The 27,177-nt window shown below is 42.3% G+C and overlaps 1 protein-coding gene across 3 annotated transcripts in view; it reads right to left on the bottom strand.

Annotated features, from left to right (window-relative positions):
- The window catches only part of LOC120538048 (tyrosine-protein phosphatase non-receptor type substrate 1-like), a 47,803-nt gene that overhangs the window by 4,693 nt on the left and 15,933 nt on the right, over positions 1-27,177 (bottom strand). For all 3 annotated transcript variants that reach the window (XM_039767446.1, XM_039767447.1, XM_039767449.1), the window contains exons 3-8: positions 15,532-15,882; positions 11,940-12,227; positions 8,810-9,106; positions 5,364-5,645; positions 1,564-1,890; positions 939-1,040 (exon numbers count right to left, since the gene is read on the bottom strand). In XM_039767446.1, coding sequence (XP_039623380.1) covers positions 939-1,040; positions 1,564-1,890; positions 5,364-5,645; positions 8,810-9,106; positions 11,940-12,227; positions 15,532-15,882 — 1,647 coding nt within the window. The remainder of the gene's footprint in view (positions 1-938; positions 1,041-1,563; positions 1,891-5,363; positions 5,646-8,809; positions 9,107-11,939; positions 12,228-15,531; positions 15,883-27,177) is intronic.

The following is a 27,177-nucleotide window of genomic DNA, read 5'->3' as shown; positions in this document are numbered from 1 at the left end:
AACTTGAATACATAAAGTCAGCGCTGGGCTTCCAAGCCCTTTACCCAAGGCCCCCAACATAACCAGGACGGACACGCCCTCGCAGTCTGGAGGAGGCACAAGCCCTCCTCTGGTCCTCTTGGGCGTCCCGGCCGGGGACCACAATATATATATATATATATATATATATATATATATATATATATATATATATATATATATATATATATATATATATATATATATATATATATATATATATATATATATATATATATATATATATATATATATATATATATATATATATATATATATATATATATATATATATATATATATATATATATATATATATATATAAAACACACTCTGCTCACTCATGTGCCGGCCTCCATTTGAGTCACTGTACCACTTGCCACGTGTTTGATCGTACCTCCACTTAACTAGCGATACCTGTTTATTCAGCAGAAATCATCATTTACAGATTGCTAAGGACTAACGTTTGATGTTTTTGAGGGAGATCACAGCTATGTGTGATTTAGAGGGCAGCTGTTAATTCCCAGAGATACCATGGCTACATGCTTTTCTCCCCACGTGGGGAACGATCTCCCGTCAGAGGTAATACGATCAGATACAGTACCAGCGTTTGACTTTAAGCGTACCTACCTTCCAATTGGGCAGAATTACATTTTTTTTTTATTTGAAGTTTGTCCTGTTTCACTAGTACATGGGTGGAGCTGCGGGGGACAGATAGCCTATTATTTAGTGCTTATCTATCATATAGTGCCTTTCACATCTATCCACACATCCGTCCATCCACCATATATCAGAGTATTGAATAAAAGAGGCAAAATATATTTCAAAATTTAGAGGTTCTCTTTCTTTACATGTTACAATAATGGAAAAGAAGTTGTTACTGTTTTAAATTGAAAAAGAGAAAATCTGTCGTATCTTACTCTGAGATGTTTTTCTGCAGTAGAGGAAGACTGTGAAGATGACACACAGAATAACGAAAGCCACCAGCACACCAATCACAATGTGTATGTTAATTTTCAAACCTAAAAAATGGAAAGAAGATGTAAGGGAACTCAAGCAGAAATGCTGCAGAGAGCCAAGAGAGATTTATTGTGTGGCCAGAAGTCAACTGAGGATTTAACAAAAGTGCTGACGGGAACAGGTAAAGATTAATGCCAGGGTGAAATACTGTAAGAAAAAGTCAAAGCTACGTTTCTAACCTTTCCGCCTCGTGGTTGATGCTACTGCAATAATCCCCAACTGTTTTGGACAAGAGTTGAGAATGTGAATTTAGTGTGATAAAATGAGAATTACAGCTGGCAGGGGCAACACAAAAAGGCATGCTGCCCGATAAAGTGCTAAACTGTCCTCATGTATACAGTGCACCCTCTATAATATTTGAGACAAAGACACACTTGTCGTTGATTTCCCTTCTCTGTTCCACAGTTTAAAATTACAAATCAAATAATTCAGACATCGTGATTAAAATGCACGTTGCAGACTTCAGTTTAAGGGGATTAGGATACATTTCGGTCACACAACTTTTACTACACTCAAACCCATTACCTGATCCAGAGCTGCCATCGCTCACATCACCTGAACTCCTCTTAGCGAACTCGACGCTGTGTGACACGTTGTGGTTTCCCATGTGTGTCACGACACAGTTGAGTTGCTTTACTTCATTGGTGACGTTGACATCTATTAAAGTAAAGGCTGTAAATGTCCCATCCAGATTTTCACTTCTGTTGAACAGGGTGGCGTTCAGCGTCTGTCCCTCTAGGAGCCATATCACCTTAATGTCATCTGGGTAAAACCCACTGATTTTACAGTAGAAACTGGAACTGTTGTGTGAGTCCTCCGCGCTCGTCTTCTGAATTGTCACTTCGGGTTTCACTGAAAGAGAAGTTCAATAAACACGAGTTACATTTGTCTTGGATAAAACTGTATATCAACCACAACTGTCAAATATAACATCTACCACAAGTAGAGACTATCATATTTGAAGAGAATCAGGCCAGTGGTCTTTAACACAATCATTATAAGAAATGATACTGGAACTAAAGATGGGATTTCCCAGACAATCATTTCTTAAAGTTTGATTTTCTTTCCAGGATGCAGCATTTTGAATATTACATCTCTGACTCCTGTAGAGGAAAGTCTAAGTCTCATAAATTTGAGAGGAACGTGAATAATCTACACAAAAATGAAACCATAAACACAATTGCATTTTTTAATGTTAGAATAATTTCCTTGGGCTTAAACACACTTAATGGTAATTATGGCTGCCATTCGTCACAGCACCACCAACTCCAGCCTATATTACGAGGCTGGCCGTACTCCTCTAGTTTTCTTCCCCCTCTTTTACACATCTGTACCAAAAGCCTTTCATGAAGTCATCGCTTGTTTTATACTTAAAGAATGACATTTTATTCTGCGTTCCACTTACCTCGGAAGTTGGATGTAGGAACTGGGAATGACATCACACCCGCATTGACCGTGTTTCAGTAAAACATTCAGAAAACCAATAAGGACCCTCCAGGAAAACCTTTTTTATGTTTGCTCTTTTGGAATATGGACAACTACTGAACAACGCATTGTGTGGAATTTCGCACCATAGTAAAATATCCACAGGTAGAGTTGGACAGTGCTGTCTGTACGACTAAACTACTGAGACACGAATAGACAGACATGGTAATAAACAGTATAATGCTACAGCTTTTATTAAAGTTTCTGATGTATGTAGCTATTTTGGATTAACGTCATGATCTGAAGTCGGACAAACTCGGGCTTGACAGACCCACCACGTGTTTCTGAGTCGGAAATCCAACTTAAGGGCTTATTCCAGTTGAAAATACCAACTAGGACCTCAGAAATTCTGATTTCCCACTTCAAATAGAAAGCAGAATTGCAATGTCAAGGGACATTTAGGACTGCCAACTGTTCTCATTTTCCCCAGACATGTCCTCATTTTTATCAAATTTTGAAAATGTCCGGAATTTTGGCTCCTAAAATTTGAAAATCTACTTATCCTTATCATTGGTAAAATTTGAAAGCCATACACCAATCAGCATTTGCAGAAGTAGTACACACTTTTTCCCAGAATCCTCACTTCTGTTCCGGTAGTAAACAACGCAGATTTTGACGAGAATAGAAACAACCCTTCGAGTTCTTGGCTCTTGTCTGTCCAACTTGGCTTTTTCACTTCATTTTTTGAATTCAGCTTTATTTTCTTGGTGAGTAGACAGTTCATTATAAATGTTGCTCCTTTCCTTAATTATTTGTAATCCTAATTCACTGTAACTTAGTGAATTTATTCAAAATCGAAATCGCAATTTCACATTTTGTACGTGAGATCTTATTTTCGATTCTTCTTTCAGCAGCTCGGTTAAACAAACAAATAAAATTCATACATTAGGTACAGTCTGTCATATTTAAGTGCAAGTAAGTACTGCTTTGGAGTAGTCTAATGGAAAATATTGTTATTAGCACCCGTTGTTCTAAAATTGATTTATAGTTGGAAATGAATGAGTCCACTATTAAAGTTTCAGTTAATCAAAAAAAAAATTACACATTTATTCTGTCATATAAATGCAATATGGTTTTAGTTATCAGTTGATCAAGTAATATATCACTTCTTCAAATAATTTAATAATATTTTCATAATTCTTTCATTTACATAAATTCAGGAATACCCATTTGGCTGAAAAGAAAGTACAAGTTGACAGACGACTTGAACGACAAATCTCGTCGTTTTATCAGATTACATCAGATTTACTGAGAAAAATAGCTTCAGTGGAAAAATATGAAAGAATTTAGATGAATGCAAATAAACTAAATTGAAAATTATTTATATTTTCCTAGAAATTAATTTACCACGTGGTTTACAACAGTTAAGATATCCCAATAAGAATGGAAGGAATGAAGTCTGCTAATTTAAGAAAAATATTTAATGGGTTATTAGTTTCCCGGTGACTGTGATTGTGGCCATCATATCATAATTATAGTGATAAACTGTTACTAAAGGTTTATATCATAAAAAAAAAATCATTAAGACAGTATAAAGGTGTATTATGGAATCAAAGGGAAAGGCATCCTCTAGAGTCCTCATTTTTCGACCCAAATGTCTTCATTTCCATAGAAAGAGAGTTGGCAGCCCTACCCACGTTCAGGTGTGTCACCTGTGGTGTAACTTTGTGCCACTGCCTAGATTATTAATGCCTGCATCACTTTGTCCATTCCTAATTTTCTGAAGTATAATATGGAAAGTGTGTGTGATGTCCCGTGCCTTGTGGAGGTCATGGTGAGGCATCTTTTAGATTATCAGACCGAGCTCCAGTGGGAGAGCAAGAGACACCAACCACTGCACAAGTGGTGAAAAGTGGTGGTCTTTATTTTTAATGTGCCACTCGTTATGTGTTAAAAATGCAGAGGTGTTTCTTAAATAATCAAGAAACAATTAGCAAAATACAAACACATAGAGAATAGAATTACATTGGCTTGCCAAGATAAGGCCCAAATGTTCAAATAGGAAAAACAAAACCTCTTAAAATTCAAATAGATGTCAATCAAGCCCAAAATCTCTCCCAAAAATCATGCAGCTTGTAGAGGTAATCCCAGAAAGCACTGTCCTGGTGAACCTTCCTTCTTTCACATTTGTTCTAGGAAGACTCCCTCATGATACGTGGTAAGCAGTCCATCTCTGTGCCCTTTTGACCACCCAGCCCAAAGGTTGAATACCCAGTCCGCTTGTTAAAGCACATTCCTTCATTCTCACTGCTGCATTGCTCACACTGATGATCTCCAGCTTTTCATACTCCTCACATCCTTCAAGCTCTGCACATCCTTCACATTCTTATTCTGCACGCAATTCTATGTTCCTCAGGCTCTTCAAAATGTATAGGTACCTCATGATCCTCCACACTCCATACGTGCTTACACTCTTAGCGATCTTACATCTTCTTTCCCTGCACCACACACTATGGATTTAAGCAACAATCCGAGGAAACCTCATGCAATCCTAGGTTATATCTCATCACCCTCAATTACTAACACACTGGAACCTTCACCCTCCTGCGTGTCTCCTAATAGTGATCACTTCTCTTTTTAACTCCATCTCACTCACATTCACACGCTCCTTCACACACACATGCATCTCCATCTTCTGCACCGCTCCACTCAGGGGCACATCCCAAAGTGTATCAGGCCCTATACGGCCCACTCTATGGTTGCCAACATGCACCACACTACCTTCCTCCTTTGGTAAGTGCATGGGCTTAACCATGCACACTACAGCTAAGCCTTTTTTTCCCCATTTCTGGAGCTGGACTGTGGTGTCACATCACACTATCAAAATATAACATTCTTACCCAAGATGAAGGTGCTGAAGTTGAGAGCGTCTGATGGGACCGAACCTCCTCTGTATCCCAGGATCTGGCAGTAGATTCTGGATTTCACGTCATTCTTATACAGAGTCATTTTGAGTTCACTTCTGGTCCCATTACTCCAGCTCATCTTTTGCCCTCCAGACACAGTCGTCTCACCTTTCAGCCATGTGATGCTGGTGTCCTGGTCACCAAGTGACTCACAAGTGAAGCTGACCGTCTGTCCAGTGTCAACTCTGTTCTGTGGCCCCTTTATGGAAGGTGGTCCTGTGAAGCAAATGAATGTCATCAGATTCCACTGCCAATAAGAGATTCCCTGATTGAATTCTCACAGCGAGATCTTTATTGTTTCTCTGAAGTTGATTGCAGAAATTCATGGCCAGCTAGAAATCCAAATTTTAAACTATGACTCTGTGTTATACATCTTGTGACAGGAGAAGTGGCGTATATTTATATTGATTCCATTGTGCTTAGTGAACATGTAAAATTCACAGATGAACCTAAACTGGAGCAAAGGCAGACACGGAGGAGGCAGCAAAAATAATTCAAGAAGACCTGGAGAAGCTTCAGAATTGAGCAAACACTAAAAAATAATGAAAAAAATGAAAAAGTGCAACACGTGAGCAAAACAGAACAATCATTACTGGGCAGCATTTTTCCATTTAAGGAACATTGCAAAAGTATGACCTCTTATGACACTGCAGGATGTTGAAAAATTAATTCACACTTTTGTTTTTAACTCAGCAAGATTACCGTAATACACTCCTGAGATGGACATCAGTCATTTTCAGTAAGTCCAGGAAGAATTTTAACCAGAAAAAGAAAATCTGTGAACATCACACCAATCTTAGTGTCATTACACTGGTTACCCGTGTCTTTTAGAATCAACTTTAAAATACTAATAATGGTCTATAAAGGCTTAAATAATGTTGCTCCTTCATATACTGTATCTTGGAGTTCCTGTCCCCCAAACACTAAGTCATTATCTTTAAAATCTTCTAATAGTGGCCTGCTTATAATTCCAAGAAGTGGTGAGGTGGCCTTTTGCTATTATGCACCAAAAATCTGGAATCCGTTATCAATAGAGATTCACCAGGCTAGCACTGTGGAACATTTTAAGAAACTCTCTAAATTCTACTTTTTAAACTTTTGCTTTTTTATAGCTTTAATTTAATTTTACTCTTAGTACTCTAGATTTGCGTAGAATTACCATGCTACATCTTCAGTGAATCTGCAATCATTACTAATCTTTACTTTTCTCGGTTTTCTTTTCTGGTTCAACTGATAAAACTCCTGTGCAGCCACCTGTGCTGCCTGAATGTAAGCGGATCCCCCATTTTATCATAAGACCCACTCTGTTGAATCTTCTAGAACACGGGTGTCGAACTCCAGTCCTGGATGGCCGCAGTGGCTGCAGGTTTTCATTCTAACCATCTTCTTAATTAGTGACCAGTTCTTAGCTAATTTACTTCTTTTGCCTTAATTTCAATTAACTTGACTCAGGCCAATTCATTGTTTCTTTTTCCTTAATTAGCAGCTAAATAATAGACACAAAACTAGCCACCAAATGACCAGCTCACCTGTGCAACAATATCTGAAAATAAAGAAAGGTGAAGGTCTCAGTAAGGTTGATCTCTCAGGTCACCAAAACATTTTTATTGTTCTTAGAAAAAAACAGAATATCAACAGTTTTAGAAATGTCTGCTGTGGCAGCATGAGAGTAGAAACAAGCCATGGAATTAAATAACGGGTTTAGTTAACAGCAAGAATCGGCTTCTCATTAAGAAAGTGATTCAAGTGAAATAGTTTGGAGTTTGTAACCCCAATTTAGCTGGTCATCTGTTGGCTCGTTTCACATCTCATTTCTGTTTGTCTGTCACCTAATGAAGAAAGAAATCAATTCAGAGCACTGAGTCCTTAAAAAGGGAAAAGAAGTTAATTAGCAGTGAAAATTGGTCACTGATTAGGAAAAGGGTTTAGAATGAAGACCTGCAGCCACTGTGGCCCTCCAGGCCTGGAGTTTGACACCCCTGCTCTAGAATAAAGTCTTTATATATATAATATTGAAAAGGCGCTATATAGGCGCCCGACCTGACACAGACTTATAACTGAAGGAACGTGTAAAACAAAATAAATTTATTTTTTCTTCAGCTAGAGGCCACGTCTTCCCCATGTCCCTCAGCCACAGCACAGTCCAAAAAGCACACCAAACAAAACAAAAGCACAAATTATTTTCACCCTCCACTCCTCCCAGGCAACTTCGTCCTCTTCCTCCCAACTCTGGCCTCGAGTGGTGGGTGTTGGCCCCTCTTATACCCCACCCGGAAGTGTTCCAGGTGCTAATTGGCCTAATTAGGCTGCAACACAGCCCAGACAGGCTCAGGAAGCCATGCAGCTCCCCCTGGCGGTGCTCCTCAATTGTGGCCTCGATGCAACCCAGGGAGGCTGCCACCAAGTGTTCGGGGGGACATAGAGGGCAGCCCATGGGTGTTCCCCTGGATCCAATACCAAAGGGGCATTCCGGCCGGGCATGGGACCCGGTCGTCCACCACAATATATATATATTGTGAGGGATGGCCGGGGCTAATGCCTAGCCAGTATGCCCCTTTGGCATTGGATCCAGGGGAACACCCATGGGCTGCCCTCTACGTCCCCCCGAACACTTGGTGGCAGCCTCCCTGGGTTGCAGCGGTGCCTTGGACTCCCCCAGTGCTTCATGGGGGTTGGAGTTCTGTGCAGCTCTGTGGGGTTCCACAGGCACCACCAGGGGTTCTGCAGCAGGAGCTGCTGGCCCCTTTTGGGCACTGGTTTCACCTTACCAGGAGGTGCAGTATAAGTTGGGTCTTGAAACCCGAAAAATCAATCATAAAAATCAGACCCCGACTTATACGCCCGTTCAAAATGCGACACTTATTTAAATTTATTTTTTTTACATTGCACCAGTTTCTCAGACATCGAATTTTTTTTCAATCAGTGCAGTTGCCAATTTCTTTTGTCACTTCAACGACTTTCAATTTAAAACCAGCTTCATATTTTCTTCTCATCGAACACTCCATCGTAGATAAGGGATGTTCTTACGATAAAAGGTGTATGAGAGTGTGAGATACAAAAAACACACAACAGTGCAAACGTCACTTCGGAATAGTTTGGGTATCACCGTGTGGTCACGTGGGTGCAATACATAGAAAAAAAAAAGGCCGCGTGCCCGGTTACTCTCTCAGGTGGGCGTTAGCGTATTATAATCTCTTAGACCATGAGTTTTCTGCATTCGACTCATACAACCTACATTATAAAATACCGGAAATTATACGGGTAAATTAAGCCCCAACTTATCTGCGGGAGAACTTAAACGCGAGCATATACAGTAAGTGGATGAGATTTTCAGAGGTGCGATTCCAAAACTAATGCAAAGTTATGGATTCCAGCCTTACCTCTGACTCCCAGTGTCACCGCGCCACTCACAGGTGTTAATCCCTCATATCCTGCCTGGCATGTCAGCCGGGTGCCCCTCATATCCTCCTTGACAGTGAATGAAAGCACAGAGGTGACAGTGAAGGTGCCGTCCTCGTGTTCTTCTGCATGCGGAGACTGGGAGCTTTCAAACGTTTTGTCCCAGGTCCAGGTCACCTTTATATCTTTGGGGTAGACGAGGCTGAGTTTGCACGTCATGTTTACCAAGTCGCCCAGCACCAGCTTTGGGTTCTCGATGACTGGCACTCCAGGTAAAACTGCAAGAAGTCAAAGACAAAAATGTGATTGAATTTCACAGATTTATTGTATTTTTCTCATTCTAAGAATCGGAATCCATTTGACTACATAGGGACGAGTAAGTTGTCCTCATGTTAGTTATAAAGACAGACCGCAGCAGTAATAATCAAAAGGTTATGCTAACAGCTGCCATAGCTAAGACAGGCAATTTAAATTTCCTTGCACATTCTGACGAGTTGACTTATTCTAGCCTGTGACCACCCTCTCGTATGAAGGAATATTTTGAACAAAATCCAAAAAATTAGGTCATTGTTTATTGTCACATTTTACAATGACAACATGATGAGCAAGGATAAATACAGAGACGTGTGGTGAACATTCATGGCTGGTGACTCCTTCAGAGTCAGATTTAGAAATATGAACCCCAAAGAGTAGCTTTTGACTATTCAGTTGGCAGCCTGCACATGGACTACTGGTTATGTTTCATATCTCATTCTTTACACACACACACACAGGTAAGGGCATATTTGCCTATGAAAGAACGCTACATTTATAGCGGAGGGAGCGCATTTGCTCCTCACCCTCCATGTGTTCTAAATTTGCCGTTGCAATTCCACAATTCGTACTCATTCAATAAAAATGTAAGTACAGAGTGATGTACAAAAAAAAAAATGCAGATTTCAGTTTTGACTTTAATTGAAATATTTAGTTGTTTCATTTAAAAAGCTTTTAATTCTGATGCTTTAATCATTTTTAATGCAGACTATTCAACAAAAGGGTAACAAGAAAAACAAAAGAATATTTTATTTATTTATTTATTTTTTTTTTTAATATTTTTTTTTTTCTTAGTCTGATCCCATTTTTTTATAAAATTGAAAACCGTTTATGGTCTTCCCTTTAATTTTAAATGAAGTCCGTGCCTATCCTTCTCCACGAAAATCTCTGTCACTTTCTTGTAAAAGTTCTCCTTATTTTCCTTTAGTCTTAAAAATCTTAATCTTTCATTTTGGCAGTCAATCAGAACAAAAAATTAAAATAAAGTGGAGCACTGCAGCGTGCTTGACTTTCTGATGTTGCTAACTTATCGGCACCTCTGCGTAGAAGAACAGCAGCAACGAGCACCTGTTGGGCTCACATGCGCCCCCTTCAGGGAGGCACAGTACTGTCGGCCTCACCTGGTGCCTTTTCACTGCAGTTTTATGTCCAATCAGCAATACTAAATATGTCACACACATTCATTAAAGATATTAGCCAGACTGCAGGGTGTATAATAAACGTGTCTGCAAACCTTATATAGGCGACATACAGAGAGACAGCAACAGACATGCGGCAACAACCCATCAGTGTGTGAGGGAGAGCGCAGTCCGAGGTGAGCTGAAGCTCATCGCTGCCACACCTCGAGTTTCTCCCCTGTATTTGAACAGGAAATGTGCAAATTCAGCAATTTTGACTATAAAAATGATAAAAAAATCATTGGAATCATACAGAAAACACATTTATAACACAGACCAGTGGGAAGATTTATTTTATTTAATCATTATTAGTTTGTTGTTATTTTTTATACATTTCATGCTGACTGCCTCCCCTGACTGCATGTTCCAACATAAATAAACATTTCATGAAAAAAAATGATTTTGTAGCTTATTCCTTTATGCATTGAATTATTTCATTTATTTCTCTGTTATCCAGCAGATGGAGCATCACCGACTGCTTTTACTAATCTCATACCAAATATCATATAACAGAGCCATGGCAACTGGACGGACATACTGCAATACAAACATTAACACAGAACACATCTGATATCGAGTAACTACTGAACAGATGGAAATCAGCTCATCCACCTTAATAAAAGGGTGTTTGTGTATTTGTGTGTCCGTCTGATTGCTATGTTTCTGTCCTTCCAACAGGTGGCACATCACAGACAGTATCACTGCTTTTACTGACCCCCATCACAAATCGGCATGTGACAGAAACAGGGGGCACTGCAAAGGTCAACGCCGACGTCTATGTTGACGACTTGAATTTCAACCCATCTTAGATAGGTACCACAGTTACTAAAATAACAGTTAAGGAGGTGATATAATTGAAGTGTTTAAAATTATAAAGGAAATAGTCGAGTGGATCCAGGCTGGTATTTTAAAGTTAGTTAGAACACGGGGACACAGTTGGAAACTTGTGATGGGCACATGTCGCACAAACATTTGGAAGTATTTCTTTATAAATGGAAAAAAGTGACCAAGGAATGGGACTTTAGGGACCCTCAGAACTCGGCTTGATGTTATTTTGGAGGCAGGGGATGGACAGGACTGGTGAGCTTTGTTCGTCTGATCGGGTCTCTAACCAGCTTATTCATTCCAGGAATCCCTCACAGTGTTAGAAATGGTCTGTTTTGGGGAAGAGAGTTTGAGTTTGGCTAAAGAGTCCACTAGGACACTGTGCCACCAGCTCCTATAGCTCTGTTAAAATGCAATTTACTCCAAGTTGCCATACTTCTCTTTCTTTAAAGGATCTGAAAAACTCAGTTTAACAGAAGTAAAAATATGAGCAACAAGTTAGGGGCAAGGTGGCTGAATGAGCTGCGATGGTTCACCAGATCCAGCCAAAAAGTGTCTCTTGAACCGGACCTCATATTCTGTTAGCTCTCCTAGACCGTCAGTCCCTCTTATGGGATGAAGGGTACACATCTTTACACTGATAAAATTACAAAAAAAAAGCTGATGAAGCAGAGGAGCTCTTGGGCGCTTGGGGTGATCCTCCATTGCCAGGTCCTTCAAACATTCAGAAGTACCATTGAAACATGGAGACCTCCAGTTACTACCCTCACTCTGAACTCCGACTCTGCCTTCTTACCTGCAATGACGTCCTTCAAGTGAAATTTGTCCTCCAGAGGGTTCTGAGCGGAGAGTCCCGACTCCTGACACCTGATGACAGACTTGATGTCCTGTATCTTTGGAGTCAGTCTGATGACACTTCTGCTTGATTTTCCTCCCCCCGATGTATCTCTGAGCTCAGGGGTCACTTCCTGCTCATCTTTGAACCACTTGACTGTGATGTTGCTGGCCCCGTTGACCTCACAAGTTAAGTTGAGATCGTTTCCCACCTTCACCCTGCTGGCTGGGCCGGTGATGATGGGCACTCCTGTGGAGGAAGATGAGAAAGTGACTTGTGATAAGAGTCATATGTGTCAGATGTTTGAAGGGGAACGGGCTAAAGGAAGAAAGGAAAGAGCATTAATGGCAGTGAAGACCGTCATCCACCCTCCGCTTAAAAAGAAATAGCAATAGGCACACTGAACAGACGCATTCAGGTGAGAACACCGTTGGCTGCTCTGTTGTGGTTTTAAAAATTAAATCAGATGTTTAAAACAAAACGTTTGTCACTATGGGAAGCACTAATATTAGAAACAGGCTGACACAAATGGGGGGATAAAAATGAAGAGTTGTTGTAATAATAAAGAAATAAGCAGGCAGACATACAAAGTGACAGAGTGTGGGTGCAGAGGGATCAGAAGACACAAGTGCCGGCTATGAAGCTCCTTCATAATTTAAGAAGAACTGAAGGTGGAATCCCGGCTCTCTTACAGCCCCCTCCATAATGGCGGCACAGACTTTAATTTCATTTCCTCTGATGCTCCACAGTTTAAAATTACAAATCAAACAAACAATCCAGAAATAATTAAAGCGCACATTACAGACTTTCATTGGAGGGGATTTGCTGACATTTCAGTCACATGACACTTTTTCTGAGCAGACCCCCCCCATTTCAGGGCACCATAACGTTTGGGACACAGCAATGGCAGGTCTATTAAAGCTGTTGTCACATATCCCAGCATGCAATGAGTGCTTGTAGCCTGTGATTCACAGACGTCACAGGTGCTGAGGGGGTCTTCTCAGGTGATGCTCTGCCAATCCTCTAATGCAGCCATCTTCAGCTCCTGCTTGTTTCAGGTGGGCTTGTCTCCTTATGTTTTTTTCTTCAGCATATGGAAGGTCTGCTCAGTTGGACTAGAAATCAGGTGACTGGCTTCTCTATTCCAGAATGTTCCATTTTTTAGCTCTGATAACCTCCTGTGTTGCCTCAGCAGTATGTTTCGCTCATTATCTTGTTGTAGGATGAAGCGCCGTCCAGTGAGTTTGGAGGCCTTGACTGGAACTCGAGCAGATCAGATGATTGTCTACATCTCAGAATTCACTGTGCCACTTCGTCAGCAGTTCCATCAGGCAGGACCTGTGGCAGCCATACATGCCAAAATCATAACGCGGTCAGCAGTTCCACCAGGCAGGACCTGTGGCAGCCATACATGCCAAAATCATAACACCAACAGCACCACCATGTTTAACAGATGAGGTGGTCTGCTTTGGATCTCAGGCAGTTCCTTCTCTCCACACTTTACTCTCGCCGTCACTCTGATGAGATTCATCTTTGTCTCGTCTGTCCACGTGACCTTTACCCAGAATTCTGCAGGCTCCTTTTTCACAAACTGTAATCTCGCCATCCTGTTTTTGTGGTTTGTATCTTGCAGTGTGGCCTCTGAGTTTGTGTTCATGAAGTCTTCTGCTGATAGTCGTCTCTGACACACACACACACACACACGCATCAGCCTAATGAAGACTGTTTCTGATCTGTCAGATAGGCGTTGGGTGCTTATTCTTTGTTATAGTTGAGGATTCTTCAGTCATCAACAGTGGAGGGCTTCCTTGGCCAACCAGTCCCTTTGTGATTACTGAGCCCACCAGTGTGTTTCTTCTTCATGATATTCCAGACAGTTGATTTTGTTCATCCTAAGGTTCTCCCGATGTCTCTAATAGTTTTATTGTTGTTCTTCAGTCTCATGATTGCTTCTTTGACTTTCATTGGCACAGCTCTTGTCCTCATGTTCAACAACGGCAACTGCAGACTCCAAAGGGTAGAAGCAGGCTGAGGTATCTGATGAAGCCATGAAACCCACCTGAGAAATCATAGACACCTGTGACGCCAATTGTCCCACACATTATGGTGCCCTGAAATGGGGGGTACTGGGTAGAAAAAGTGTTGTGTGACCGAAATGTCTGCAAATTCCCATCAATGAAATTCTGCAATGTGCACTTTAGTCACGATGTCTGTGATGTTTGTCACTTTAAACTGTGGAGCAGATGGGGGAGATGAAGGACCACTGTGTCTTTGTCCCAAACATTTGGAGGGCACTGTATTTGAATTTTCAATCAATCTGTACAAAATTAGGTTCGTGTTTTAGTTATATTTTTTGATTTTCATTGTAACTAAAGGACAATTTTCCTATCATTCAAAGACGCGGTCATGTTTTTTGTTTCTTACATACATGTTAAAGTTAAATCATCTTTATTAGTGGAGGCTCTGAGGCTGAAGGTCTGCCGTGTTATCAGGCAGGTTGGCCGCCAGAAGGGGTTTTACTCTGCTGGGACCTTAACCTGAAATTTCTTCAGGGGTCAGGTATAATAGCTGACCCTGCGCCCGGACCCCAAAGGGGATATGTGATAACTACAATTTGTTGTCCCTGTACAATGACACCATCATTGATATCAGCATGTTTCCATTATTACTGTCGTCTCTGCTCTGTGATTCACAGATTCATTCAGTGAAATGAAATTTGGTTCCTCTTTGCTCACAGTGAGATTTAATATCCATCCATTATCCAACCCGCTATATCCTAATTATAGGGTCACGGGGGTCAGCTGGAGCCAATCCCAGCCAACACAGGGCACAAGGCAGGAAACAAAACCTGGACAGGGCGCCAGCCCACCGCAGGGCACACAAACACCCACACCTACACACCAAGCACAATTTAGAATCGCCAAGGCACCTAACCTGCATGTCTTTGGACTGTGGGAGGAAACCCACGCAGACACGGGGAGAACATGCAAACTCCACGCAGGGAGGACCTGGGAAGTAAACCCGGGTCTCCTAAATTGAGGCAGCAGCGCTACCACTGCGCCACCCAGATTTAATATAATATAGTCAAATCTAAACTAGATTTCAAATGTACACTGCCTGTTGAAGTCTACTTTAAACACAATGCATGAATTGTTTGATTTGTAATTTTAAACTGTGGAGCAGAGAGGAAAAAATCAAAAAAGAAAATGGGTCTGTGTCCCCAACATTATGAAGGGACTCCATAGCTAAAGTTTTGGAGTTGAGGACCCTCATTACACACACAGAGTGTCGCATTAGAGGGGTTCAAAGTCTGCCCCCCCCAAAATGCTATCAATTACCAGTGTGCTTTTCACTTTTTTAAATGACACCCCCCACTGCCTCTGTCAGCTCTGATATTGTAATTTTATTACAATAACACTAGAAACAAAAAAAACAAAGAAATCTTAAACACTTTAATCTAAAAAGTTACTTCCTCACAATCAAAACACTTTAGTCTGTTAGAAAAGTGAAAACACACATTCAAAAAAATCAAAAGATAAAGACGGCAGCAGACCTCTCACAGTCAGGGTGACCCCCGGTCCTGTGGCGTATGGTGGAGCATTAGGTTTGTTCTCATCTGCCTTTGTGTATTTCTCACAGTAATACTCTTCTGTGTCGCTGACTCTGAGGTCTCTTATTGTGATGCTGTAGTTGACAGTGGGGTTCTCCATTGTCCAGTTCACTCTAGGGTCATTCTTATCTCCTCCTTTGGGGAGTGCTGAGTAGAAGTGTGTGCGCTCGCTGCCAGCACCTTTATACCACCTCACTGGTCCCAGTGGAGTCTCACTGGACAAGACGCACACTAAAGTGACGTTGCTTCTCTCCAGAGCCTCCACTCGACCCTGAGGCTGTGAAACATTGTAACCTGGAACATCAGGAGAAAAAAAAGAGAAAATAAAATAAAAAAAAAAATGCTTCAATAAGACAACTGAACTGAACCAGTAATATGGGGCAGAAAAAAAGTTTCACACACTACTTTAAGAGAAAAAGTGACACAGAGGGCCACACTAATAAACTCTGCTCATTTACGTTGTCCTGTATGCTCTCTGTGAAGTGCCGCACCACAAACAAACTCAGATCTCAGCCATTATGGATCCCACACCCCTACTTGGCCAAGATGATAACAGGAAGCCAGGGAGGGAGTGATGTCTCCTCTCCACAGCAGGACACGTAAGTGGAAAGATGTTACATCAGCTACATCAGGAATGGCATCCATATAACCACTGAGGGGCATCTGGGATGGACTCGGGAACCTGGAAGGTCAGCACAGTGGTAGACTAACCTGCTATGGGCAGAGCATCCCAGCATACACTGGGTGGCGCTATGGACACCTGCAGGGCAGCATGGGAGTTGTGGTCCCATCAGCGTGCCCTGTCGGGTATTGTGGGCACCACCAGGGGGAGCTCTTGGATACTGATGTTACAAAGAACCGTGGTGACCCACAAGTGCTTTCTGGGGGCAAGAAATTAAGCACTGGAAATACGCCCAGGTCCAGAGTTATAAGAGAGACCCCCCACTCAACTCAAAGCAAACGTGGGGGTGCAGGAAAAGACAAAGAAGAGACAGAAGAGAACGAATTGTGCTGCATTGTGAGCAAAAGAATCCCCTATGAAGGGATCGTTAGAATGAAAAGTGCTTTAGTTGAACTGGGACTGCTGTGGTGCAATTGTGTCAGAGGGTTTGGGGCTCAGTGGTGCCCCCCTACAGGCCACACATTATATTGCTGACATTTTGGTCACATGACACTTTTTCTACCTCGTCCAGGTGGATTCCCTGTTCCCAATTAAAAAAAGGGAAGTCATTAGAAGTCAATTTCAGACTTAAAAAGTGTCATTGAAGCTGCTCTCAGAGTGGCATCTTAGTGATCGGTGAGTGGCATCTAAACAGCAGAACACATTAAACATGAGAAGGGGGTGATCGCCATCTTCAACAAACATGAAACTCGTCAGTCTGTTTTTATGACTTAACTTTTATATCCAGCATAGCTGACAGGAGCTTGAAAAGCAAAACAACAGGGAGTGGGTGTTGGGGTGGCACACTACTGCAAGTACTTGGGGGTCCACGCCAAAGACAGGTTGGACTGGTCTCGTAGCACAAGAGGAACAACAGAAGAAAGGGCAGAGCTGGCTGTTCATCCGTAGGAGACGTGCCACTCCTTTAATGTCAGCAGTGAAATCCTTCACAACTCAGTGGCGTGAAAAGAGGTGGGAGTCCAGGGTGTGGTGTGTAGGTGGGCACAAAACTGGCTCAGATACAGGAAGCAGGGGGTGATGGTGTGAGAAACCTCATCAGAACTGGCTGACCAGTATATAGTGCCTTTCATCTATCTATTATATAGTGTCTTTCATATCTATCTATTTATAAAATATAGTGCCTTTCATCTAACTATTATATAGTGCCTTTCATCTAACTATTATATAGTGCCTTTCATATCTATCTGTATGTGTAAAATATAGTGCCTTTCATCTAACTATTATATAGTGCCTTTCATATCTATCTATTCATCTAAGGTGATTTAAGATGAAAAGAGTAATTAATTCAAATGTATGTTTGCCAAGTTACAAGAAAATAATGGGAGATGAACCTTCAAAGAAAAACACCAGAAAATGGAGTTAAAAGCTTTGGGTGTTGAAGGCGTCCATCTGCTAAGTTGAGAAATTCTGAGTTTAAAATATGAGCAACTTCCTGGAGAGATGTGAAGCTGACTTAGTGTGAAGTAGCACATCAGCACAGAAAAAAAAGCTGCTAAAACAGAGCATCAGCCAAACCACTTTAAACGTATCTGGAATGGCACAGGAAGGCTCAGAATAAACAGGTTTCTGATTCTCGTTAGCATTAAAAGAAACCGCTCCACACATACGCTGGCAGAGAACTTCAGACTGCAGTGGCTACTTCAGAGCATCAGAAGGTCCGTCACTCCGCAACTCTTCTTGCTCTTTTGAAATTAGTAATTTAATTGAGGGGTCTCCTTGTGCACTCGATGAATTTGTTCTGATTAGTAAGAGTCGATACACCGTAAAAGAAAGATCAAAAATGGTGACGATAACCTAACTGGTTAAGGGTTTCTCTTCGGCCGGAGTGGTGGCCGCTCTTTACCTGCCCAATGAGGGTTCACCCCTGAAGTTTGATGGATACAAAGTAGTGCTGAGGAATAAGCAACACGCGCGTGTTGAACCTCACAAGCAGGAGAGGAGCTCGTCTGTCTGATGTCTTGTGTTTTACACAACATAACAGAATGGGAAAAAATGAACAAGGGGCAGAGACTTCTGAGCTGTTAAAATTCTGTAAAGTGCAGCGTTGTCAGGCAACACGCTATTGGCTGTCAGAAAAGAGGTGCGGGTATGACTGGGCAGGAGGATTGGCGTTTGGTCAGTACATGTGACATGGGCTGCGATTTTCAGTCGTGTAGGTAATTTGACATGGAGCAGCAACGAGATCAGCGACTGCAATCGGCAAATCTGACATACCCTGTGACAAAAAGTCCCAAAGTGTGACACCGGCTTTAAAAGTATTATTATAAATTATTGTTATCATCGACAATGACAGAGCAACATGTAAAGGACAGGAAGATATGGAACAAGATGATCCACTGTAGCGAAGAAGAAGACGAAGGAGGTTATCATTGACAAATTCTTCTAATCTTAATCGTGGTGTAACCAGGTGGAGCACTGCAGCTATAGACTCTTATTGACATCCATTGGAGTCATCTCCATCGATCTGAACCCCCCATTGGACTCGACTCCAACCACTTGAACCACCCATTCGAGTCAACGCCACCGACTTGAACCATCCATTGGAGTCGACTCCACCAACCTGAACCACCCATTGGAGTCGACTCTACCCTACTTGTTCTTTTCCTGCCAGCCATGCTGTGTGCCAACGCTGCTGTTCTTTAACTGTTAGCCGTGTCACTTGGCCATGCTGTGGCTTGCTGTGAGAAGAACCTGAAACAAAATTACATGGCAGATGTGACCCACACCTCCAATTATCTGGTCATGTTGGACTTTCTTTTGCACTCAAGAGTGTTTGACTTGCAATGGTAACGGTCAGTCAGCCTATGCAATGTGCTTCACTGTAAGCAGATGTCACTGTCGCTCTATTCCTGTCAGCCATCGTGCTTGGCTGCACCGCCGCTTTCCGTGAGAAGGACCCATAGCGCGATTTATGTGGTCACCTATACCGATTGTGCTTCTGCAAATTTCTTTGCAGCCACTAGCACATTAGATATCATATCTTCAGGGTGGTCTGCTTTGAGTTTCAAAACAGCACTATTAGAATATTAGAACAATTTTGACAACAGCAGGCCATTCAGACCCAACAAGCTCAACAATCATATTCATGTAGATTCTCCAAAATAACATTCAGTTGAGGATTGAAAGTCTCCAAAGTCCTAATGTCTACCACGCTACTTGGTGATCTATTCCACGTCTGTGGTTCATTAACTCAAGCGGAGATTTATGAATGTGCAATTTTTAAAACAATGATTTGTAAAATTTATCACTGGAATAAGCATACACAGCAGTTTCCTTCATCAACATTTGGCTACTTTGCTGAAAAGCCCTCTAAGGTTTGACCTGCCGTAACTGTAGCTGGGGCTGCTTGTGTGGAAACTTGATGTTCTCCGTGTGTGTGCACGAGGGTTTAGCTTCCACATCCCAAAGAGGTGCAGGTTAGGCGAATCAATAACGCTAAATTGTCTCCATATGAGACTCCCGGAAGGACTCCAGGCTGGGTGTTTGTAGGAGTTTACCCTGTGAACAACATCTTAACTAAGTGATCATCAAGTTGACACTAGAAAACACTCGGACCCCCCCAATACTGGAAGGAAAGTCGGTTCATGCACTTCTTAAAAAACACAGCAGCAGCCCAGGTCCCTCTGACAAGGGTGCTGCCACCTCTTTCGTGAAGCATTTGTGTTGAAACTGATCCGTCAACTTGTGCAATGTGCTTCACTGTTAGCAGATGTTGCCTCTTTGTCAGCAGATGTTGCCGCTGTTCTCTTCCTGTTGGCCACGGTGTGATAAGAACCCCAAGCCCAATTACTTGGCCAAGGTATCCTGCACCTCCAATAATTGGGTCCTGTTATGCCTGCCGCATCATAAGTTTTCGATTAAGCCCAAAGATCAAGGTTCAAGGTCCAGTGGTTTGCAACTTTTTGTGCGACAGACTTAGCATTTTATATGTCCAAATTTGGATAAAAGAAAAAAAAAAACTCTTCATTTTGTGTTTTTAGAAAAGGGTGGACTAAAGTCAGGGCCTAATTACAAAATCCATCCATCGTCCAACCCGCTATATCGTAACACAGGGTCACGGGGGTCTGCTGGAGCCAGTCCAGGCCAGCATAGGGCACAAGACAGGAACAAACCCCGGGCAGGGTGCCAGCCCACCGCAGGGCACAAACACACCAAGCACACACTAGGGACAATTTAGGATCGCCAATGTTTGGACTGTGGGAGGAAAGCCATGCAAACACGGGGAGAACATGCAAACTCCACGCAGGGAGGACTCGGGAAGCGAACTCAGGTCTCCTAACTGTGAGGCAGCAGCGCTACCACTGACCCACCGTGCCACCCAGAAAAGAAAATGTAAATGGCAAATATTCAAATTATTTAAATTATGGATGTGCACCAATGCTATATAGATAAGCAAAAAGAATAAAATGCAGGTTTAGAAAAATAAACATGATTAATTGAAAGTGCAAAATGAGCATCCAAATCAAAGAACTCAATGAACACTTTTGTTTCAGCCACAGGAAAATACTCCGGGAATATGGAGGACAGCTCTGCCTTCCTGATGCCTTTATTAAGGTTAGCTGTGGTCAGTCATTATCAGAATTTACTTAAGTGAACTGAATATTTGTGCAGCTGCTACACTCAAGCAAAAGGAACATTAATTATTAATACAAGATGGGCAACGCTGAGCTATCAGAAGCAACTTCTCAACGAGACTTAGAGGTTTAGGTTGATAGAAAATTAAAGCTGGAATTAAAAGGGCAATTAAAACAACATCAACACAGCGCAGTATTCTCAAATCTGCTTAAATTAAGTGAAGGTCACAGAGGCTTTGAAATGCACTTGTGAGACTCTTTGTGGATTTCTGAGGTTCTGGACGCCACCCTACAAAAAAAAGATATGCAGTGAAGAAACACCAATGGCACGAGAAGAGACAACTGAATGTGAACCGGATGATACACACAAATACATCAACACACACATACAGTATACATCTATATCTATCTATATCTATTTATATCTCTCTATATCTATCTCTATATATATCTATATACACTGCTCAAAAAAAAAAAAAAATGAAAGGACCACTTTTTAATGAGTAATAGGATCAAGTCAATGACACTTGTGGGCTGTTCAGTTAGTAGCAGAGGGGCTTGTTCATCAGTTTCAGCTGCTTTGGTGCACTAGAGGGGCCACAATGAGACGACCCCCATAGCAGAAATGAATGGTTTAACAGGTGACATTTTTCCCTCCTCATCTGTTTTTTCACTCATTTCGCATTTGGCTATGGTCAGTGTCACTACTGGTAGCATGAGGCCATACCTGGATCCTACAGAGGTGGCACAGGTAGTCCAACTTCTCCAGGATGGCAGGCACATCAATACGTGGCATTGCCAGAAGTTTTGCTGTGTCTCCCAGCGCAGTCTCAAGGGCATGGAGGAGATTCCAGGAGGCAGGCAGTTACTCAAGGAGAGCTGGACAGAGCCCCTCATAGAAGATCCTTACCCCATCAGCAGGACCCACCGCTATCTGCTCCTTTGGGCAACAAGGAACAGGATGAGCACTGGCAGAGCCTACAAAATGAACTCCAGCAGGCAGGCCACTGGTGTGAATGTCTCTGAGCAAACAATCAGAAACAGACTTCATGAGGGTGGCCTGAGGGTCCAATGTCCTCTAGTGGGCACCGTGGAACTCGATTGGCATTTGCCACAGAATACCAGAATTGGCAGGTCCACCACTGGTGTCGTGTGCTTTTCACAGATGAGAGCAGGTTCACCCTGAGCACATGTGACAGACGTGAAAGGCTCTTGAGAAGCCGTGGAGAACATTATGCTGCCTGTAACATCGTTCAGCATGAGCGTTGTGGTGGGGGGGTCAGTGACTGTCTGGGAAGGCATATCCATGGAGGGACACACAGAGCTCTACAGGCTAGACAACGGCACCATGACTGCCATTAGGTAGCAAGATGAAATCCCTGGACGCATTGTCAGACCCTATGCTAGTGCAGTGGCTCCTGGGTTCCTCCTGGTGCACAACAATGCCCATCCTCATGTAGCGAGAGGATGAAGGAATTGATATCAATGACTGGACCCCCCACACTCACTCGCCCTGACCTCAATCCAACAGAACACCTCTGGGTGGGACATTATGTTTTAGTCCATCCAACACCTCAGCCTGTCCAGGAGCTCAGTGATGCCCTGGTCCAGATCTGGGAGGCGATCCCCCTGGACAGCATCTGTCGTCTCATTAGGACTTTGTCAGGCGTGGGCCCGGGGGGTCTCAAACAAACTACTGAGTACGATTTGGAGTTGCTGCAATGACATTTCAGCTAAATGGACTCGCCTGCCAGTCACTGCATCATTTTTTCCCCTTTGATTAGCGCATCACTTTTTCCACATTGTTATGTTACAGCCTTATTCCAAAATGGATTAAATTAATTTTTTTCCTCAGAATTCTACACACAACACCCCATAATGACAATGTAAAAAAAGTTTACTTGAGGTTTTTGCAAATTTATTAAAAATAAAAAAACTAAGAAATCACATGTACATAAAGTATTCACAGCCTTTGCTCAATACTTTGTCGATGCACCTTTGGCAGCAATTACAGCCTCAAGTCTTTTTGAATGTGATGCCACAAGCTTGGCACACCTATCCTTGGTCAGTCTCGCCCATTCCTCTTTGCAGCACCTCTCAAGCTCCATCAGGTTGGATGAGAAGCGTCGGTGCACAGCCATTTTAAGATCTCTCCAGAGATGTTCAATCGGATTCAACTCTGGGCCACTCGAGGACATTCACAGAGTTGTCCTGAAGCCACTCCTTTGATATCTTGGCTGTGTGCTTAGGGTCGTTGTCCTGCTGAAAGATGAACCGTCGCCCCAGTCTGAGGTCAAGAGCTCTCTGGAGCAGGTTTTCATCCAGGATGTCTCTGTACATTGCTGCAGTCATCTTTCCCTTTATCCTGACTAGTCTCCCAGTTCCTGATGCTGCCACCACCATGCTTCACTGTAGGGATGGTATTGGCCTGGTGATGAGTGGTGCCTGGTTTCCTCCAAACGTGACGCCTGGCATTCACACCAAAGAGTTCAATCTTTGTCTCATCAGACCAGAGAATTTTGTTTCTCATGGTCTGAGAGTCCTCCAGGTGCCTTTTGGCAAACTCTAGGCGGGCTGCCATGTGCCTTTTACTAAGGAGTGGCTTCCGGCTGGCCACTCTACCATACAGGCCTGATTGGTGGATTGCTGCAGAGATGGTTGTCCTTCTGGAAGGTTCTCCTCTCTCCACAGAGGACCTCTGGAGCTCTGACAGAGTGACCATCGGGTTCTTGGTCACCTCCCTGACTAAGGCCCTTCTCCCCGATCACTCAGTTTAGATGGCCGGCCAGCTCTAGGAAGAGTCCTGGTGGTTTTGAACTTCTTCCACTTACAGATGATGGAGGCCACTGTGCTCATTGGGACCTTCAAAGCAGCAGAAATTTTTCTGTAACCTTCCCCAGATTTGTGCCTCGAGACAATCCTGTCTTGGAGGTCTACAGACAATTCCTTTGACTTCATGCTTGGTTTGTGCTCTGACATGAACTGTCAACTGTGGGACCTTCTATAGACAGGTGTGTGCCTTTCCAAATCATGTCCAATCAACTGAATTTACCACAGGTGGACTCTAATTAGGCTGCAGAAACATCTCAAGGATGATCAGGGGAAACAGGATGCACCTGAGCTCAATTTGAAGCTTCATGGCAAAGGCTGTGAATACTTATGTACATGTGTTTTCTCAATTATTTTATTTTTAATAAATTTGCAAAAACCTCAAGTAAACTTTTTTCACGTTGTCATTATGGGGTGTTATGTGTAGAATTCTGAGGAAAAAAATGAATTTAATCCATTTAGATAGATAGATTAGATAGATAGATTAGATAGATTAGATAATGCTTTATTAATCCCAAGGGGAAATTCACAAAGGCTGTAACATAACAAAATGTGGAAAAAGTGATGCGCTGTGAATACTTTCCGGATGCACTGTATATACATATATACACATACATATGTATACATTATATACTGGATACACATACATAAAACTCAGATTCATACATGAGAATAAAGCTTGAAAAAGTAAAGTCTGAAAATCTTTTTTTTTTTTTAAAGCTAACCGCCAGCACGTTGCTGCCATTGACACATCAGGGGTCCATTGCTATGCCCGATTCACAGCCACTAATATTTTTACACTTGCATTTCTCGCTCTGAACTTCCCACATTGATGATTCGGAAAGTACAACCTCGCTGTCTGCAGATTATAATGGGGATGCTGGTAGTTGTAGACACTCATGTGACATGAGAGTGGACCTCATGTGGCTGGGATGGCAGAGCGGTTGAATGTGAGAACAAAGCCACGGCATGTTTTTTCTTTTCTTTTCTTTTCTAAGAAGTCTCCTTACTTCCTATTTAAGTGTTGTGCTGCTGCTTCATCATCTAGCAACTACATTTGGAACCAACACATCTAGCCACCCATTTTCAAAGCCCTTTCAATAGAATTCAAGCTCATGAGAACGTGAGACCATCCCCTGGAGCATTGGGCGTTAGCACACAAATGAACCCTTAATGGGAAGTCAGTCTTGAACTAATACAATGATCTTAAAAATAAACACACACAATACAATTTATTTGCAAATAAGCGGATGTACAAAGAGGAACATAAACTAACCCAAGGAAGAGAGGCAAAGAAGAAGAAGAAGAAGAAGAAGAAGAAACACTTGAAAACCCAATTTAGTATCAGCAGTTCATCCTGCTGTGAGAGACCCCAGCAGACCCCCCGTGACCCTCTTCAGGACGAAGCAGGTTAGAAAATGACCGACCGACCGACCGACCGACCGACTGACTGACTGACCTGAAGCCCTCAATGTCGCTTTGCTAAGGAGCCAAACCACTTAATTTTCTAGCAAGATAGGCAAAACTAAAACGGAAGTCAACTCAAACTTCACTTTATTCCTACTTAACCTAAGTTTATTGTGTAAAATCAAATTGAGAAATACACCATTTAATGTTGAAAGAAGCCCAATGTATTTTTAGTTTTTTTAAGCATAATTCCTACCTTATCTATGACAGTAGGGGATACAAAATGATCTTTTCTAGGGATACCAACAAATGTGTCCATGCATGTTAAAAGATCTCTGTAGAACAAGCAAGACTTGATCTCCAAAACTGGACACAGGGAGTCAAGAGGACAAACGTGAAGAAAGTGAATTGACTTCAGTTATTTAGAGCTTTGCGTAGGCAGTGGGGACCCTTCAACTCCCACCACCAATGTGTAACATCTACCTTATCGTCATTGCTGTTGTAGATTTATTGGAGTTGAGCAACTGTGCATTTCTCTACATATTGTACTCTATGGGCAAATGTGTTGGTGGTCCCCCTTCAACCCCATTGAAAAAGTGACGAAATGAAAAGCCATTGTCCCCTGTGTCTCTGCATGCCTTGGAGATGTCTTTGAGTTACGAAAGGAAAGACAGTGACAAGTGATCAAGTGTTCCTTATTCCACAAAGATCTTCTAAAATGGCCTGCACACATTTGTTGGGACCCTTCAAAAAGATCTTAAATAACTGGAATCAAGTGATTTTTCAAACTGGCTGTTGTCTCGATTTTCTATCACACTCGTGTCTCCAATCAGGCAATCAGTCATTCAGCTAATTTCAATGGAGAAAAGTCGTCGTCCTGCTGTTTGGTGTCATCATGTGTCCCAAACTGAACATGGGGCCAGAGAAAGCAAAGGAGAGAGTCATCTGAGGAGATCAGAAGGAAAATGATAGACCAGCATGTGAAAGGCAAAGGCGAGAAGATCGTCATCTCCAAGCAGCTTGATGTGCCTGTGACAACAGTTGCAAAATTTATTAAGAAGTTGAAGGACCACATGACTGTAGAAAACCTCCCTGGACACAGCCTTAAGAGGGAAATTGACCCCAAAATGGGCAGAAGGATGATGAGAATGGTGGGCAAAAAGCCAAGGACAACTTCCAAAGAAAGACAAGCAGAACTCCAAGATCGGGGACCATCAGAGTCTGATCGCACCATTTCAGTGACAGTGTGCTAAATGGAAAAAAACACCCAGGACGACTCAACATTAAAAAGCCAGACTGGAATTTAATAAAATGCATGTTGACAAGCCACAATGCTTCTGGGAGAAGGACAAATGGAGCTTTCTGGTGAGTCACATCAGCTCATGTCCACAAAAACTGAAGCTTTCAAAGAAAAGAACACCAGAGCAACTTTGAACTATGGATGAGGCTTGTTAGGGAACAGTGCGATCTCATGATTATTGAGACATTATGGAGTGTAACGTCCTGCTCAGTTCAGGTCACTCGGTCTCAGTCATGGATCCTCAAACAGGACAAGGAGCCAAAACACACAGCGAGAAGCACCCAAGAACAGCTGAGAACAAAACATGGGACGATTCTGAAGTGGCCACCTAGGAGCCCTGATTTGAATCCTGGAGACCATCTATGGAGAGAACTGAAACATGCAGTCTGGGGAAGACCCCCTTCAAAGTTGACCCAGCTGGAGAAGTTTTGTCAGGAGAAGTGGGCAAAACAACCTGTGACCTATGGACAGCTCAAATACCCCCCCAAAATGACAACTAAATCACAAGGTAGTGTGGTAGGCAGTAGGACTTTAGGGACTTTCAAAGCTCAACATTGACTTATTTTCGAATATCTAAATGAAGAGGATCGGTGAGCATGTTGGGCTGAATGGCCTGCTCTTGTCAAAATTGTTCTAATATACTAATAATGTTGCTTTTTGAAGCACAAGGCGGATCACCCTAATGAAATAATACCAAATATGGCTGCAAAAATTTGCAGAAGCGCAGTCAGTGCAGCTGTTAAAAGAATTAGCAAACATTAAATATGTGATGCAACTAAAACATAAAAAATGCTGCA

Source organism: Polypterus senegalus, chromosome 10, assembly GCF_016835505.1.
Source record: "Polypterus senegalus isolate Bchr_013 chromosome 10, ASM1683550v1, whole genome shotgun sequence".
Classification (NCBI taxonomy): Eukaryota; Metazoa; Chordata; class Cladistia; order Polypteriformes; family Polypteridae; genus Polypterus; species Polypterus senegalus.
The sequence above is the reverse complement of the archived record's forward strand: the minus strand, read 5'-3'. Positions and strand labels throughout refer to the sequence as shown.